The sequence below is a fragment of the Rhinolophus ferrumequinum genome, chromosome 24, assembly GCF_004115265.2.
Source record: "Rhinolophus ferrumequinum isolate MPI-CBG mRhiFer1 chromosome 24, mRhiFer1_v1.p, whole genome shotgun sequence".
Taxonomy (NCBI): Eukaryota; Metazoa; Chordata; class Mammalia; order Chiroptera; family Rhinolophidae; genus Rhinolophus; species Rhinolophus ferrumequinum.
Window position 1 is genome coordinate 37,370,254 of NC_046307.1, and position 18,667 is coordinate 37,388,920.

The 18,667-nt window shown below is 34.6% G+C and overlaps 1 protein-coding gene across 3 annotated transcripts in view; it reads left to right on the forward strand.

The window, feature by feature from the left end:
• The window catches only part of RANBP17 (RAN binding protein 17), a 254,298-nt gene that overhangs the window by 16,861 nt on the left and 218,770 nt on the right, over positions 1-18,667 (forward strand). For 2 of the 3 annotated variants that reach the window (XM_033096303.1, XM_033096306.1), the window contains 8 exons: positions 259-425; positions 3,717-3,782; positions 8,434-8,538; positions 9,967-10,132; positions 12,870-12,943; positions 15,163-15,282; positions 17,236-17,382; positions 17,986-18,158. In XM_033096303.1, the coding sequence (XP_032952194.1) occupies positions 259-425; positions 3,717-3,782; positions 8,434-8,538; positions 9,967-10,132; positions 12,870-12,943; positions 15,163-15,282; positions 17,236-17,382; positions 17,986-18,158 (1,018 nt within the window). The remainder of the gene's footprint in view (positions 1-258; positions 426-3,716; positions 3,783-8,433; positions 8,539-9,966; positions 10,133-12,869; positions 12,944-15,162; positions 15,283-17,235; positions 17,383-17,985; positions 18,159-18,667) is intronic. The other variant, XM_033096305.1, reaches the window with a different exon arrangement.

The following is an 18,667-nucleotide window of genomic DNA, read 5'->3' on the forward strand; positions in this document are numbered from 1 at the left end:
GTTTCCTACGAGAAATCATGCAGAAACAAAAGTGACATTTGCATTATACTCAAATCAGCCCCTAATAGATCAATTAAGTTGGAACAGATTTGCTTTTTCAAATATGTCTTCTAGCAAAACTGACTATATAAATAAGTATACATCTTAAAGAAAGGGGTTAACTTTTTAAAGTCAAAGAATGTGTCATCACCCGTTTTTCTTCACATGATTCACATGTTAAGTGGAAAGTTCAAATGATCGCGGAATGTTTTCTTACAGGGAACTACATTCTTCATTATGTGGCCTCACAACCCAAGCTGGCTCCCTTTGTCATCCAAGCTCTGATTCAAGTCATTGCTAAAATCACTAAGTTGGGGTGGTTTGAGGTGCAGAAAGACCAGTTTGTCTTCAGAGAAATCATTGCTGATGTGAAGAAGTTTCTTCAGGTAAGAAGGCACCATGATGTTATTGGAATACCGCTAGTTGCTTTTTTGGGTTTAGAAAACTGCTTTTCTTAGGGCTGTTTGTTTTGGGGCTACCAGTACCATATTATTTATGATTTATTATTAATCCTCTGGGTCCTTTATTTTTTATTGCCATTAAATGAGGATCATGTTGTTATATAACTTCCAGACTAGAAGAATGCAAATTATGTTTTCTAGTTTCGAAAATATATTTTCTGTCATTTCGAACGTGTGTCTATGTACTGCATATATACAAAATACTTATGTAATGTTTTCACGTAGTATTATCCAAAGCTCATTAGATCTCTGCAAAGTGGATTTCATTTTGTAAATGAGAAAACTGAGGCATAGTAAAGTTAAGTAATTTTCATGAAGTTGCACAGTGACCTAGTAAAGCATAGAGCTAGCAAGCATTTCAACAAATTTTTTAACTTAAGGTATATATATATATATATATATATATATATATACACTTAAGTTTTATATTATACCATGTTGACTGTTAGTTTCTAAAGAATGTTTTCAACCTAAAGTTATAGTATATACTCGTTTAACTTACATAAATTCAAGTATTTGGACTGCAAAACAAAGAAAAACAGTAAGAGGACACTAATTGAAACTGTGCCATGTATCCACCTGCCAGTCCTCGCAGTATTACATGTCCTGAAGGGGGATATGGGAAACCGCCATCTGCCATTTCCAGTTCCTGTGTGCCTCTTCCGGTGACCATCATGCTCTGATCAGTATGATTCAGATGTTTAAAGATACATATTTTTTCATACAAACATCACCCCGACTTGCAAGAAACATACTTGAGCTGGTGCTTTGCTGAAGAAGCAGTGGTCTGTTCCAGTTCTCGAGGAAAAACTGGCAGTTTGGGTTAATTGAGAGATGGTGCGGTAGGTCCGGTTTATTGGCAATTAGAGGCAATTTAGACTTTCTGAGATTTTATTTCTTATACCGTAACTTAAAAATTTAATCCCTGTGTAAGATATAACTCAATCATATAGTGGAACATTGGAGACCTCAGAAAATGAAGTACTAGTCTATGCTGCTTCTCTTTTATTCATATTGTAAAACCGTGGTTAACAAATACAGCAGTTTCTTAAATAACAGTGTTTTGTTATAATGTTGATGGGATGCTGTAGGAATGTAACTCTTGTTTATACCAATGAGTATATGGTAAAATTGATTTTGATATAAGTCATTTCTCCTAAAGTCGCAGAACCTGCTGAGATTGTTAAGGGAGGCCTTACTGTAATTTGGTCATCGAAAACTTCACGGGAATGAGTGTGTTTGTAGCCCTGAGGAGATCTGCCCTGGGGCAGAGGGATAGTTTATTCAGAGACAGATGAGTTTCTCAGTTACCTTTGTACTTGTAATTTTAGCAAACACAGCAGCACTCCTCTCATAATTTACTCAAATTGCACACAGCTCATCAAGAATCATTAGCATGGACAGGAACAGGCATCGAAATTTTGTTTTGTTTTTTTGAGTCAAGGTTGAAGACTCAATGAAATTAAATCATTGTTGCTGGCTAATATTTTCAAGCTTCTTTTTCAGTGGCTGGTAAGTTGAGCTTAAGTTGGGCCCTAGTGTACTTTTGTCAGTTTTAGAAGACCAGAAGAAACAGAAAATGTTTTATCTTCAATGTTTATTATAGCATCACAAAAAAAGCACTTGTTTTCTGGGTATATGACATAACCTAACCTTGATTCATGAGAAAGACAATAGACTTTAATGTGCTAATACTCTAAAATAGTACTGTATCGTTCCTTTGGGTATTAGCAGTTTCTGTGAATTTTGTACTAAAAATTATTTCAGGTTTGTTAAATCTTTAATGGCCTGAAGTTTTGTACATTTTCTTTTCTGTGTTATTACAGCCTTATTGCTGCCACACTCCAAACATTTATGTGCCTCCTTTCCACATACATACCCAGGAGAACCTACCATTGTCTAGGGCAGTGCTATTCCAATTGCTGGTCCACTGTGAAATAAGGAGTTTATGTCAGAATATAAATACATTTGGTGCTTCCTTTATCAGTAAAGACTTGCTATGGAAAAAAAAAATGCCGGTTGAATTTAACTGTGTCCTTCATGACTTAGCTATTTTATATTCTGGTGCGCAAACTTTTATCTCGTCTTGGAGCGGCACCAAACCATTCTTGGATTAGAACTGAGTTTGCAGACTGCCAGCAGATTCAAGGACCAGCAGCTGCTCAGGTAACCGTGCCTTGAGGAGCGTTGGCCTGGTCAACATGGAGGATGGATGGTGCAGTCATAGGAAATCTGTGACTCCGTGCAGGCAGTGCCAACTGTCCTGACAGGCCACAAAGACTGAAGACGCACCATTATGGGACGCTTCTTGTGCTTGTATTTTTATTCTGAGATAATTTGAATTTATTTACACTTGGCAACCCAGTGAAATTCTGTGATAGTTAGGAAATGACCAACATAAAATTAAAACTTGAAAAGTGGCATCTGTATTAATGCTGTTTTTTATGATTACACTCTAATTGGATGTTACATTTATTATTTTCGTACTTCCAGTCTGATTTTGCAATGAGGTAGTTTGTTAGTAATATGCACATAAAGTCTGAATTTTGATTTGAAGGAAGTTTTTGAGATTAAATTGGAAGCTAATTAAATTAAAACCAGTATAGAGGCTATGAAACTGTATAACATACTGATAGTCATGTATTTAAAATTTACCCCAGTGCACTTTAGATGCCTTTATTATAGAAATATAATCAATGCATACACATGCACTATTAAATAATATTAAAAGGGCCTGAGTGATCTTATCTGATATTAGATAAAGGAGTTTAACTTAGTTCCTAAGCTATTTATTAATTATTTATTGAATACAGCTATTTCAGTAGTCTTCAAGCAAATTTATAAAGCTAAAAAGTATGTTTTGCTCATTCATATTCATGGTCTTACGGAAAGTATTAAACCGAACTCTTACATTTTGTGGTTTAGTTTATTTTAAGTCCTAGGTGCAGCAAACATTTTGAGGGGGTCTTGCAGTTGTGAGATAGGTGATTTAATTATCCCACATTGTATACCTGTATGCCTACATTTATCCTTCAAAAAATGAACTTGAAATTCTTTTTATTTGTGGACCTGATAGTGATTTTTCTACACGTTTTAAAAGCTATATTAGTAAGAAAATGTGATGTTTCAGTATTACTTGTAAATGTTACCTGGTTTACACATTAAGAACCAATCACGTGTCTCCATTGAAGCTAAACCTGGTTATTTTCTCCAAAGGGTACTGTGGAACACTGCATAATAGGAGTAATAATCCTTTCAGAATTGACTCAGGAAATGAACCTGGTAAGCCTTTTCATCTAATGGTGACATGAAGTTTGCTAAGTAATGCTGTTTCTTTGATGTAAAATCTTTTTTATGTGGCATAAAACTCTGAGTATTCATCTTTTTTTTTTTTTTTTTTTTTTGTCTAATGTTGCAACTCTTTCATTGTTATTGAAAATAACAGCAATAGCATAAAGTACTACAAACCACAGGGAATTAGACATGGTCCTGGCTCCTTGGCAAATGGATAATTGTCCTTTTATCTTCTGTGCATATAGTAATACACTAACCATAAGAAATAAATTATATGCTGAAGAGAAACAAACCTTTATTTGCTTACAAATAGAGGAGGAACAGTTTGGTGAATTGATTCTCAACAGTGGGTACACAGCAGGACTCACCAAAGATCGGGCCCCTTGGCACTTTGCCACTTGCTAGCATGAATTTTCACCCTGTACAAGGGGAGTTTTCAGAAGCTCTGCCTCCCCCCAACAGTGCCTTTATGAGCTCAGCAGCTGAGCGCATCATCACCTGCTCCTATTCACGTTTGTACTTAATATGGTTCTAAGCAAAACAAAAGCAGAGGTTGGGTTCTATATGGTATAATTAAGGGGAATGTAGTGTCTAGATTTAAAAACTGCCATCTTCAATGGTCTGTGTGTGTGCATACATATATGTGTATGTATACACATACACACGTAGGGAGAGCTTGCATACCCAGGACCACTTGCCAACTTCCTTTGGAATGATAGTATAGTTCCTGTGTGTAAAAACAAAACAAAAAAATCACCCCAAATAACTATTTCCTACTTGTGTTCAATCGGGAATTAGAAAATATTGAAGAGAATGGTACAATAACCCATGTATCCATTATCCAGCTTGTACATCCATCAGCTTTTGCTAATCTTAAAACTATAATTTTTTTTTTCATTTCCTGCTTGATAGCATAAGGGTTTGCTGTCTGTAGATTGTTACTGACATAAGACTAGGTAATATGGAGTTATAATAAAAGTGTGATTCAGAGAGCAACCAAATTGTTTTTACTTTTAATTACTTATCTTGAACTTGTAGAAAACTTGGGACTACAATATAAAGAAGTTCTTTTTTCAACCATTTGATACTAACTTGCTGACATGATCCTAGAATACTTTAGTGTGTTTCTTACATGCAAGGATATTTGCCTGTATAACCACAATACAACTATTAAAATAAAAAAATTCAATGGCGTATTACTGTTATCCTCATACTCTATTCAAGTTTCACCATTTGTTCCAGAAAGCAATGAGTATAGAATAGTGCATCTCATTTATTTGGTATGTTTTACTAGTCTTCATCAATCTGGAAAAATTCTACAGTCTCTGTCACTTTCATGACTTTGACACTTGAGAAGATTACAGGCCAGTTGTTTTGTAAAATGTCCCTCAATTTGGGATTATCTGATGTTTCATGTTTCTTCGTTATTAGATCCAGATTATGCATATTTGTTAGAAATATCACGGGAGTGATAACTGGTCTTCTCATTGCCGCTGATCAGGAAGCACATGATTTGATTTGTTGCATTATTAATGATGTTCACTTTGCTCACTTAATTAAGATTGTTTCTACCAGGTTTCTCCAACTCTAGATTTATTCTTTCCGCTTTGTAAATACTACGTATTTTGTGGGGAGGTACTTTAAGACTGAAATATCTCATTCCTCATCAAACTTTTCAGTTTCTTCATTTATTTATTTATATCAGTATGGATTCCTGTGTTGTCACACAGCAGCCTAGCAGACTGCTTCCCCCCCACCCCGCCCGCCCCCCGTGTCTTTCCTTAAGGAAAGAAGAGTCTGTGAGACGGTGCATCTCTGGGACTGTATGTTTCTCTCTATTTAGTCTCCAAAAGAGGGTTTGCGGCCAGTGACGAGTAAGATCCCCCACGGTGGGGAGGGGAACAACTCAAGCCAGGCAGAACCCCATGGAGACCCCCATGAGCTGCCTTAGAAAGATTTGGGAAAGGGCCTTGTCTCCCCTTCCCCCTGCCTGAGCAAAGCGGCTGCTGACTCTGGCTTGCCCTTCTCACCTAATTGGGAGAGAAGTCTTGAGAGTGATAAGATTAAGCTCTCTGCTCAGCTCTGTGAAACAATTTCAACATGTGATGTATGTCCCTTAAAAGAGTTGCAGACCTCACCTCAAGGACTTTCTGCTTCGGCTGTTTGAAGATCAACATAATTGGTTTGGGTTGTTTCTATAACGTGATAAATGAGTCGCACAGACTGTGTCAAAAAAACACTCCTACTCCCTTGTGTACTTATCAATAAAAATCTCCAGTCGACTTTGTTCTGGGCTCCAGTCTTTCAGAACTGTGAGACCCTGGCCTTCTGAGATTTAAACTGCATTAAGTCTCTGTATGTTTCTTTCTTAAAAATTTAACCCAAAGCCGCCCCTTCTCGTACCCTCACTGCCCTTGTTGCGCAGGATGCTACATTGCTGGTTTCCTATTTTACTTAATAGGTTACGGTTTGTTGCTGACATATTTTGATGCTTAAATTTCCTCAGATTTGGCCAGTAGGAGCCCTTTTAAGCTAACTTCTGTGTCCATTTAATACTTACCATTCTTTGAACATTTTCTTACTTTCTGGCACAAGATGTTCCAGGCTTATCTTCTGTAGAACTAAGTGCCTTTTGAAAAAAGCTTCAAGGTCTGAAGTGTGATTTTGGGTTTGTATGGCAAAAAATGTATGGCTTCTGGAGATATTTCACTCAGCCTAATTTTATGGCATTTATAATTCAACTAGAATTTCTTAAGTACTTATGAGCCAGGCAGTAGGGAGATCTAAATGCATGATGAAAATCGAATACTATAGTTGTCAAATATGATCCAGGTAAATTCGTGTAGCATCAATTACAGGAAGATCTTTTAAGAAAAAGATCTAAACTTGAGGTTTCCTAAAATTTAAGAGTATTACATGTTATCCTACTTTTTTTAGAAGCCACGTCTACTGCTCCTGGAATATATTCAACATATAATCATCAAGAAGTAAAATGTTTTGCCTGCATGGTAGAGGCATAGGTATGCAGTAGAAAATGTTCAGTTCCTCTTCTCAGAAAATTGGGTGTCTAAATGAGTAACCCAAGTGAAATAAATACTCATGTTGGTTTTGAAGATAACTCTGAAATAAGAGCTGGGTTAGCATTTTAGCTCTGTTGCTTACTACTTGGTGCACACTTCTTAACATCTTTAAACTTATATATCACTGTGTGTAAAGTGAGAATGAAACCTTCCATGAAACTTACTAAGATGAGGTAAGGTGTTAGCACATGGCCTACTATGTACAAATGCTCAAGAAACCCAAGGTTCTCCTCCGTGTTCCAGATATGGTAATGAGAGGTTGGTCTAAGATAGTGTGTCTACAAACTTTAATTTTTTCATATGTAAAGAGAGGATAATATATATTTCACAGGTCAATTTGGAGGATTCAGTGAAATAATGTGAAGAGTATTTCATAAATTACTATTATAGTGCTGTATACTATTATTAATTTGTATTAAGGAGAAATTTTTTTTATATATATTGAGGGAAGTGTTATAGGAGAGACAAACAGAAGTTTGATTTGAAAGAAGGGAGGAACGCTGGAAATGCTAATTCAAATCTTACATATTGGATACAGATTCCAGTAACTGGGTTCTATAATCACTTTGAATTTCTGCTATGTTTCATGATTCTATAAAGAAGTGGCAGTTAAGTATAGTCTAAATTGTATGATGGAGCCTAGGAAGTGTAAAATAATCAATTTCGAGCTCACTACTTTTTTCAAATCTATTAACAGTAGTAAGGAAAATGCTTTATTATCTTCCAAATAGCAAAAGGAATGCTATAGGAACTGTAGTCCATGGGTGCCAATGATTGGATATCACACTTCAGCTGTGTTTGCTGTTTCCTATTGATGAGTGAGAATATGAATGGTATTAATAGTGCAGTTTTGACCATGTTATATTTTAGAGGCTCAAGAACTAGCCTTGGTAAATTTATTCTTAAAAATTGTTTGTCATTAACTAATAAAAATTCAGAGGGAACATACTATTGCTTATGTAATGTCATATTTCTGATTACTTGTAATTTCTGCCTCGGTTTCTTTTTAGAATACCAAGGATATATGAAACCAGTGACATATCTGGTATATATAGAATATCACTTTCATATAGGAGAAATTTTGTGTAACCGATTCAGTTTGCTGATTCACAGAAAGTTAGAATTTGAAGATTATGTTAGAGATTTCTCATTTTACAGGAGGAATCCAGAGGCCTGGGAAGTTGTTAGTTGCCTAATGTGAAATACGGTGCATAGTTCAGGAATTGATAGTCTTAGTATCTACCTATTATTTTATAATATGTGTTTATATTGCCTCTGAAAGTACAACCAATTCTGGGTTTTAGTCTGGGGATCAGAATAGTTCCTATAAAGAACACGGAGTTGAAACAATCCAGAAACTTGTGTTTTAACCATGGCTATACCATTAACTGTTTGAGTAACCTCAAGCAAATCAGTTGTCCCAGCAGATTTTTAAAGTCCTTTTAGCTCTATACTTTATGGTTCTTTAATGATTATTTCCATCGCTTTTCTTACTTAGTCAGATTTTGGCTGTGCTGTTTGATAAGTCTGGTTAAATAAATTCATCTTGATCTTTTTAGGTTGATTATTCTAGACCTTCTGCAAAACACAGGAAAATAGCTACCTCATTTCGTGATACTTCCCTCAAAGACATTTTAGTGCTAGCATGCTCTCTTCTAAAAGAGGTAAGTTATTTACTAAATCAATATTTAGGAAATTTTAAGTTTTAAAAGAATTTCAAATGAATCCTCCTCCCTCCATTCCTCCGCCTTTTGAAGAGTTGTAGTGGACAAGCTTAAGTACTGTAGATTTGCACAAATTTGTAAGAGGTTCCAAAAAATTCACTAAGGATATAATAAAGTAAAATCCAAAAGGAATTTAGTAACTTGTCTTTATGTAGTAGTTTCATTGTCTTTCTGCTGTAGATTTATTGCAGAAGCTAATTAAGATTTAGTTTCTTTATTGCCTTGCCCATATTTTAATGGGGTGTAGATGAACAATAAAATACAGTACATTTTCCTAATTCATCAGCCATCAATGTTTATTCATAATTGAGCCAAGATGATTGACTTTAATAGTTTCTTTGCAAAAGACTATTTCCTCATTTGCTACTTCGTGCTCTGTTGATCATTAGGGATAGGGATAGTACGATTTACAATTGTAATTATATTGTGTTCTTATGTAATGTAGGGACTCTCTCATGCTGCTCAAGCTGGCTAATTGGTGTGATACAGCATTACCCAAAGTATGTTTCACTAGTCACTATTTTTACTTATTTCAATTCTATCGTATAGTAATATATTTTTTACATTAGGCCAGACTGAAAGACCCTCTATTATTTAAAAAATTTTCTTTTAGTTTGGAAAATTTTAACATATACAAAAGTATATCAATATACTTTGTATAATGAACTCCCTTGGACCCATCAGCCACTAACAACTCATGGCCAGTCTTGTTTCATCTTTATCCTTCACCTTAGCACTTTATTTCTTCTTGAGTTATTCTTGAAGCAGAATCCCAAACTTTATATCATTTCCCCCCCAAAATGTTTCATGGTTTATTTCTAGCAGATACAGTTTATTCTGGTTGTGTCAGAATGGCCATTTTGTGGGGAGTGGGGGCGAGGTGGGAGGATCAAGATTATGGAGGACAAGCTTGTGAATGTCGTCCCACGTTCATACAGCTCTGAGAACCTTTGTTAGCGGAATAGGGATCCTTTATGCATGAAGTTACCCACTTTTTCTTGAAGAACATGATATTTTCAGCTTCTTCCAAGAAACCTTTGAACTAGTGAATTGCTTACATTTGTACTTTGTGCTGTTTAAAGTATTGTCCTAAAGTTACCACTTAAAACTTTAGAAAGTAACCTACAATTTATAGGTAAGTGTAAAAGTTTTTATTCCCATTTTTTACAAAATTAAATTCGAAAATAGTCTGTTGTAGATTTTTGTTGATAGTAATTTTACAATTTTTTTCTAATACAACCCGATAACTTTTTTTTTTTTTTTTTTGTTGCTAATTTTACTTTGGTATTGAAGAGATTTAAATTAGTGAAGTGAAAATGTGTTTATTGACATTTCACAGTGTTTCCTTTAACTTTTAACTTTTTTTAGGTGTTGGCCAAACCTTTAAATCTTCAGGATCAAAGTCAACAAAATCTAGTAATGCAGGTCTTGAAACTGGTCCTCAACTGCCTTAACTTCGACTTCATTGGCAGTTCCGCCGATGAATCTGCCGATGATCTGTGCACAGTGCAGATCCCCACAACCTGGAGAACAAGTAAGAAGAAAGTTCTGTGTGAGGGATGGTCGGCACGAAAGGCACGGAATCCAGCGACGTAGTCGCCTGTGGACACTTATCTCTGTGTTGTGCTAGGCAGTCACACGGGTCCAAAGGATTTGTAACCCAGGATAGCTGCCAATACACAGTATCGAAATATTTTCCCCAGTCCTGTCAGAGTAACATCCATATTTTGATTTTGGAACAAGGAAAAGACAGCTCTAGAGTCGGGCGAAACATGTTGGGGAGGGAAAATGAGGAGTTCTGTTTTGAAACTTTCAGATAAACAGAGTGGGAGAGGGTACAACACCTGGCAAGAGACATCATATTTTTCGTAGTTATGAAGAGAATGAAATAGAGTAACTGACTTAGCGGAGCAGAATTGCAACTTACTTTCTTCCAGAGAGGGATACCACAAAAAGCAAGCTGATTTGCTCCCACATATCCCGGAAAGATGATGGCTCTAGGGTATTCCTGAGATCAGAAGTGGGGAAGGGGGCTGACAGGGCTTGGTAATAAGTTCTGCACAGGCTTCCCAGGATCTCCTCCACCACCCGTGCACCTCTCTTTTCGGTTGTACGCTCCCTCTGGCTTCCTAAGACCAGAACTGTTGAGAAATTAAACTGGAGAGTGTTTGCATTCAGGAATATCAGATACAGTAGAGAAACACCATAGATTTTATGAAAACTTTAAATATGAAAATTAGAGACTAAAACAAACAAAAGGGACTTCATGTCAAGATTGTGGTTATGAATACATGAACCAATACATCTAATAAAAATTACATAGACTAAATACACACACACACACACACACACACACACACACACACACACAGACACACGAGTGCATGTAAAATTGGGAAATTGAATAAGATTGGTGGCTTGTGTCAATGTAGCTTCCTGATGTGATACTGTGTTGTAGTTTTCTTAGAACTTACCATTGGTGGAAACTGGGTAAAGGGTGCCTGGGGTCTTTCTGTATTACTTCTTGCAACTACATATAAATCTAATTATCTCAAAACCTTTTTAAAAAGGGGAGGAGAGTTAGTAGAAATGGAGACGAAGTAAGGTGTAGAAGTAAACTTTATAAAGGTGTAATTAGTATCCTGAGAGCGATTAAAAAAGGTAATGCATCCCTGAAACAGGAATAGGATATTGTTTTAAAAAGAAGCGGTCAGAGAATGTTCCAAATATAAAAGATGGTTGCCAAAATAAAACACTCAGTGAAAGAGTTGGAAGATAAAGTTAAGGAAATATCCCAGAAAGAAGAACAAAAAAAACAAGGAGAGATTTGATAGGATATAAAAATACAAGAACATTAATTAGAGCATGAAACTAGGGAGGTCTGGCATCTGACTGTTAGGAGTTTAAGAGGACAGAAAAACAGACGGAAATTTGCAAACAAATAATACCAAAAATGTTCATAGCACTGAGACATAAATTTTCAGATTGAAAGGTCCCATCAAATGCCCAACATAATGAAGGAAAAAAATATATACACTAAGGTTCATAATCATGACCTTTCAGAATAACAAGGATAAAGAGAAGATCCTAAAATCTACCAGAAAGAAAAAGTAAGTCACCTACAAAGGATTGGGATCAAGAATGGTATTAAACTTCTCAACAGCAGCACCGGAAGCTAGAAGACAGTGCAGTAATAACCTCAGACTTCTGAGGGAAAATTATTTTCGAACTAGACTGAAATTATCAAGTGTAAGATAGAATAAAGACATTGTCAGACATGCAGAGCCTCCTGAAATGTATCCGTTATGTTCTTGCTCTCAGGAAGCTACTTGAGATACAAGCTAAGAAAGTGGAAGATACGGGGTTTGGAAAAAAAGAGCTTCTATCCAAGATGACAATAAACAAAAATAAAAAGGAGATAATTACATACAAATTTAGGAATAACCTGTCCAAGTTGAAGGCTCTGGGAGGTAGGGGTTTGAAAATGGAAATGATAAGTTATTTGATGTTATTGAACATCTGGAAAATGGCATGAAAAACATTTTGTAAATCTGTCAGAGCGTTTGGAAAGAATTAGTGACAGGTAAACAACTAAGCACAGAAAAGATGCTATGATTAAATCCAGAGAGTGTTAGAAATGTGATATAATCATAGTGTACTTCTTGGCTCAGCTGTTACCATGACTTACACAGTAATGATAAATGTAAACACTTAGAATTGATTTAATCTCCAATTGTTATAATAGTGGATGGATTTTTAAGAAAGGTTGCATCGCGGTGGGGGTGGTGGGGTTAGTGATTAGACAGCTAACACTTCATGTTCTGTAACAGGAATTCATTTAATATCTCAAGTAAAACAAATAAATAGTAATATAGTATGTTATTTGGAAACATATATATATATATCTAAAAGTTGAAAGGTAGTTGAAACATGGTACGGTACAGCTGTTTTTTTATTACTTAGTTACTTTTGATACTATTTGAATTTTTAAATGTTTATATTACTTTCAAAGAAAGGACAATGTTACAAAGATTCTCCCAGTAAGAACTGTAGATGCTACATAGAAATAAGCAACATCTTATATAGTTAATTTCTATCTCTGTATTAATTCATCTTTCAAAGGAAGATAGGAATTTAAAAAAATTAAGCCTAACTGGGAAGAGTGGCAACATGCAGAGGTCTTGGAATTCTTGTTTGTTTGATAATGTCTTACTGTGTTAAGGTCACAGAATTGAAAGTAATGGTATTAGAAAATATTTTTTTTTTTCCAGTTTTCTTGGAACCAGAAACATTGGATCTATTCTTCAATTTGTATCATTCACTTCCACCACTGCTATCTCAGTTAGTAAGTAAAAATCATTTATTATTTCATTAAAAAGTACCTGTGATTTTTCTCTAAGGGTAGTATAGATCTACTTTTAAAAATTCTATTTATATTCTTGATTGGGTTTACCTCACACAGGAACTTCTTACATCTTCTGGGATTTGTATTGTTTAAGCTATTTGTCAGATTCTATTTACAGTCAGCAGTGCATTCCATTGCATGGGTGAACCCAGAACCAATAACTGTTGATTTAGCTCGTGCCCGGAGCCAAGACAACCTGTCAACCTCTAAGTATATCTTCCTTCCTACTCAGTCCTCATCCCTTCTTCTGGGCCTCAATCTAGTAGTCGGTCACCCCATCTATTACCTTCCCTTCTCTCTCTCTCTCTCTCGCTCTTTCTCAACCCTGCCTGTCTCCATGTCTCAGGCATGCCATGCAAGCCCCATCCGATATCTCTGAATGAGAAACAGGGGATCTGCTCATTTCATTTTGTGCTCATCACTTCAATTGTTCATTTATTTTTTAATCAAATTCCATTATGTGATTAAAAAATTATTGAGACGCTGGTTATTTAGAACTTTGAGACTATGAACCCCATCTTTGTGGAATGTAAAACAGGTACTAGGTAAGATTGAATAAAAAAGAAAAAGAAAAAGTTGTTAGTTTAACATCTAAGCTTGTAGAAGTAAAGTTGGGAATTCTAATGTTGCCATTTCGTGGAAAAAGGTGTTCCAGATTTAAAGTACATATCAATGGTATGTTTGTTTTGATGAGTTATTGCCTAGAAGGGAGAAACAGGTTCACAAAATTACTTTGGAAAAAAAAAAAATCTATGCTCTTGAATCTAGGATTTTAAGATGGAGGTTTTTAAACTGGGTTTCATAGGACACTTGTGTTTCCAGGTGGTGCCAGAGAGCTTCAGCCTTCTATATTTAAACCAGAATAGTCTTGTTTTCAGTTGTTTAAAAACCATGGTTTCATGTACAATTATGTTTTGGGTTAAAACAAACAGTTTACTGGTTCTTTAAAAATAAAGTGGAAAGAGCTGCTTTAAGAGAAAGTAACATTTATTGGGCATGCCCCATTGCATGGTGCTTATCTCACTTTATTCTCAAAGTGGCCCTGCAAGGGACGAATTATTATCCTCACTATATAGACGAAGAAACAGACCCACACTGGCTTAAGTGACTTTGTCTAGAGCAGCACACTAAATATTGGAGCTGAAATTCAAACTCTGGTGTTTTTGACCCCCAAATACTGGCGATTTTTTAATATATTAATGGTTTCCAAATGTACATATCAGAATTGCCTAAGGAAGATTTTTTGTTTGTTTGTTTTAACAATAAAGACTATGGCAAACTGATGAACATCTTAAAAAGCCATCCTCTGATTTTTGTCCCTATTGTCACCCTTGCCAAGAGAGCCAAACATTTTGTGTGAAATTAAAATATTTAAATATTCACAGCAAATTCTAATTTTTTTTAAAAAGTGGCAAGCCATTGTATGTGGACCAAAACAAAACATATGTGGGTCAGTTTGGCCTGAAAATTGCCATTTTGGGCCTCTCACTTAATGAACAAACAGATTTCAATGGGTACCAGTGGTAGAATTAACAACCCGTCTAGTAAAATTGTCTGGTAAAATATTAACTTTAGGAAGATAACTAAGCCAAAGATACTCTGTAGGAATTTTTATAGGGTATCTGACTCTTCCAGCAGCATTTTCTAAATTGTTCCACAAGATAACTAATGAATGGTAAAATCTATCACAAAATAAATTTGGGACATGCTAGGTTAATTAAGGCTACAGGAGTTTTTCCCCATTTATAGGACGCCACAGTGCATAATGTGCAGTATTTCCCAAACATACTTTACCACAAAACCATATTTTCTTTTTGTTTGAACATCTGGTTCATGGGTTGCATACAGAACTGGTCATCAGGAGCAGTTGGAACCCTTTTGAGTGTATCCATGTCCAGGCTCTGTGCTGGCATACTCAATATATGAACAAATATTACAGGAGAATACACAAATAGAACTGTTCGTGGTGAGGTTGAAGGGTTGTGGCTGGTAGTGGTGATTGATAGTTAAATGTTTAGCTTTCGTTATTTCTTAATTCTAAATGCTTTCTTTAATCACAAAAATTAAAAGAATATTTTATATATAAAGACTAGTGTTTCTTACATGGGGCGATAGTTAACTTTAAAAATTGAAATGAATTTTGTTGTTCCCTTTTTTAGGCACTTTCATGTTTAGTTCAGTTTGCTTCTACAAGAAGGTCCTTATTTAGCAGTCCTGAACGTGCCAAGTACCTTGGTAATTTAATTAAGGGAGTAAAAAGAATACTTGAAAACCCTCAGGTATTTATGAAGTAATTTAATTAATGCTTAGCATATGGAAATACAGTTTCTCTGCTGAAGGATGCATAATAAACTCACAACTTTATTATGATTCTGGAAGAAAATGTGAAGTATCATACTCATCTTCCTTATATCTCATTTGTAGTAGAAATGGACAGTTTTTAAAAATGGATGTTTTCCTGACAGACCTCTATATTCCTCCTCTTTTATTTTTTCCATTCTTTTGGGTGAATAGAAGTTACATGTTTTATATGCTTCTTTTTTTTTACCATTGTAATACATTTCTTCGCTTGCACTTCTTAAATTACTGAAGTGATTAATTCAGAGTTATATCTACCTTCTAAACTGGAAGACTTAGTATAAATCTGAATGTTAATATTAGAATAAGTGGCTTTAAATTATGAAATAACGTCCTTTTGCCCTCTTGTGGACAAATAAGAGTTTGTAGATTTTAAAATCTACTCTCTACACTAACTGCAAAGCATCAATAGCAGTATTCATTTCAGAGAATCATACAACCATTATTAATTAGTGATTTTGTGTACCTAGATAAAATTTTTTGTTTCACTTTTAATTTTGCTTTTGATTTAAAAGATCTGTGATGAAAGTACAGATTTTAAAGGGTTAAATTATATACATAAAATTATTCAAGAAAATTTCTGACTAAGTTTATTGGTGAGGGATGATAAATATTTTTAATAAAAAATAAAAGATTAAATGATTTAAGGAGGTTTATATAAGTCTCTTGGTTATTACTAATTTGGGGGGGAAGTGTAATATCTGTACATAAATAACATGTGTTTTTAAAGAGCAATTATTTTTGCAGGTTATTCTCAGGAGTATTTTATGTGTTGGGCATTTGCTTTACCTTTTTAATGTTAGCATAACTGTAAAATTTACATCTTTTGCTGCTAAATGGGATTTTACCAATATACATTAAAAATTTTAGTTGTTTTAATCATTATCAATCAACACGTGGAAGGTAATATGCTAATATAGGATCATTCTCTTAATTGATTTTGCAACATCTGCATATTGATGATTCATGGCTGTAAAAGTTAGTTTGAATATTATATTATTTTAGAATTGCAAACATGTATTAAAAGACCTGAGTACAAAATATCTTTTTGTAAATTGTCCTTAATAATTAGACACTATTTTATATTCTTTCATGGAGCTCATTTGAATGAAATTTCTTAGAAAATCTTTCATTATTAAATAGAATTCTGTTTTCATGCCAGCTATTGTGCAAAGTGCTCAATCTATAAATATAATAACACTTGTGCCCTGTTTTCAGAGCTCCCTTACAACTCGGGGCACCTTTCTTGGTCTTTGCTTCTAACCTGTTCTGACCCAAAAGTTACCTCTGTATCTTGTATTTTTGTTAAACTTTCTGCTCTACATTGCATTAATTTATTTGAATGACTCTCCATTTAATGACAGGAGGTTGCTTGAGGGCACAGTGCCTGTAGGTACTCAATAAAAAATTGGTTGAATGAAAGGAAATTTCCATTATTTGTGTGTGCACATATGCTATTTATCTTAAGTCCAGTTGATATTGCTCTTTTTCATGTTTCAAGCGCCCATTCTTATTTTTATCTTAGATATTTTTCAAGTCTTCTATTGATTTTTGTTTAAGCGCTCATGTGCATGCATGCGCACACGTGTGTTGGCACATATTTTTTTGTGTAATGTAATGGCTTCTTAAACATTATAATTTAGTCATCATGGTGTAATGCTTTCTCCAAAGCCTCTACCTTGCATTCCTTATTATTAATCATTGATGACAACATTAAATCCGGCAGGAATTGTTTTCTTTAGTTAATATCTACCCAGTTGATTGGGAGACTTAAAAAAATACTTTTGGAATTTCATTGATGGTATAATTGTTCATTTTGTTTGTTTTTAAGTATTTTTAAAAGTCTTTTTTTTTTTTTCGGTTTCATATTTTAGGGTTTGTCTGATCCAGGTAATTATCATGAATTTTGTCGATTTTTGGCTCGTTTAAAGACAAATTACCAGCTGGGAGAATTAGTTATGGTGAAGGAGTATCCTGAAGTTATCAGATTGATTGCTAATTTTACCATTACTAGCCTACAGGTAAATAGAAATATGTAATTGGTATTAAACTGTAGGTAATTTTAAAACAATTTCTTGGTAAGGTTTGGAAGGGCTTTTTTAAAACATCAATTACGTGCTTTGCTAAAAATGTTCATTGCAAGATTTTTGGTAAAAAAAAGTTCATTGTAACATTTTTTATAATGAAAATTTAGAGACCATCTAAATATCTTATAATTGAAGGATGATTTAAGTAGCTGTAGTAGAATCTATGTGAAGGAATAAAAGAAAGCTTTTACAGATTGGTTTTTGGGAAAATTCTTTTTAAAAATTTGGAGGAAGGTTTTAAAACTATATTTTCCACCTGATATCCACTCTGTGAAAAACTATTCATGGGAAGATTAGAAGGAAGTACACTAACATTTTAAATAGTGATCATTCCTGGGTGGTAGAATAATGAGAGATTATTGGTTTCTTCTTTGTATTTTTTTGCATTTACAAAATTTGCTATGTTAAGTGTTCATTGGTTATATAGTCAGAGTAAAAGCTAATTTTAAAATCTATGTTTTTTGTAATTTTGCCTCTGTAATTCTTATTCTAGGAAGATATGTCATTTTAAATAACATTTGCTTTATTTTTTTGTAGCACTGGGAATTTGCTCCCAACAGTGTTCATTATTTATTAACTCTGTGGCAAAGGATGGTAGCATCAGTTCCTTTTGTGAAATCAACTGAACCCCACTTATTAGACACTTATGCACCAGAAATCACGAAGGCCTTTATCACTTCTCGGTTGGAATCTGTTGCCATAGTTGTGAGGTATTGAAAACTAAATCTTTCTGTTGTATTTTCATCTTTTGCATCTTGGAATTTAAAAAAATTGAGGTATAATTTACCTACTGTAAAAGTCACCCTTTTTAGTGTACAGTTTTATGAGTTCTGACAAGGATATACAGTTGTATAGCTACCATCAGAACCAAGGTATAGAATCATCTCATCACCCCCAGAAAGTTCTTTGGGTTCCTTTACAGTGAGTCCTTTCCCCACCCTTTTCCTCTGGCAATTACTGATGTGTTTTCATTTCCCTATAGTCTTTGCCTTTTCCAGAATGTTGTATAAATGAAGTCAGACAGGCAGTATACATAGCCTTTTAGTCCACCTTCTTTCACTTAGTGTAATGCATTTAGATTCTTCCATGTTGTATCAGTAGTTTTCCTTTTTATTGCTCAATAGCATTTCATTTTATGGCTATATCACAATTTGTTTATTCACCTATGAATGGACATTTGGGTTGTTTTCATTTTTGTCAATTATGAATAAAACCACTG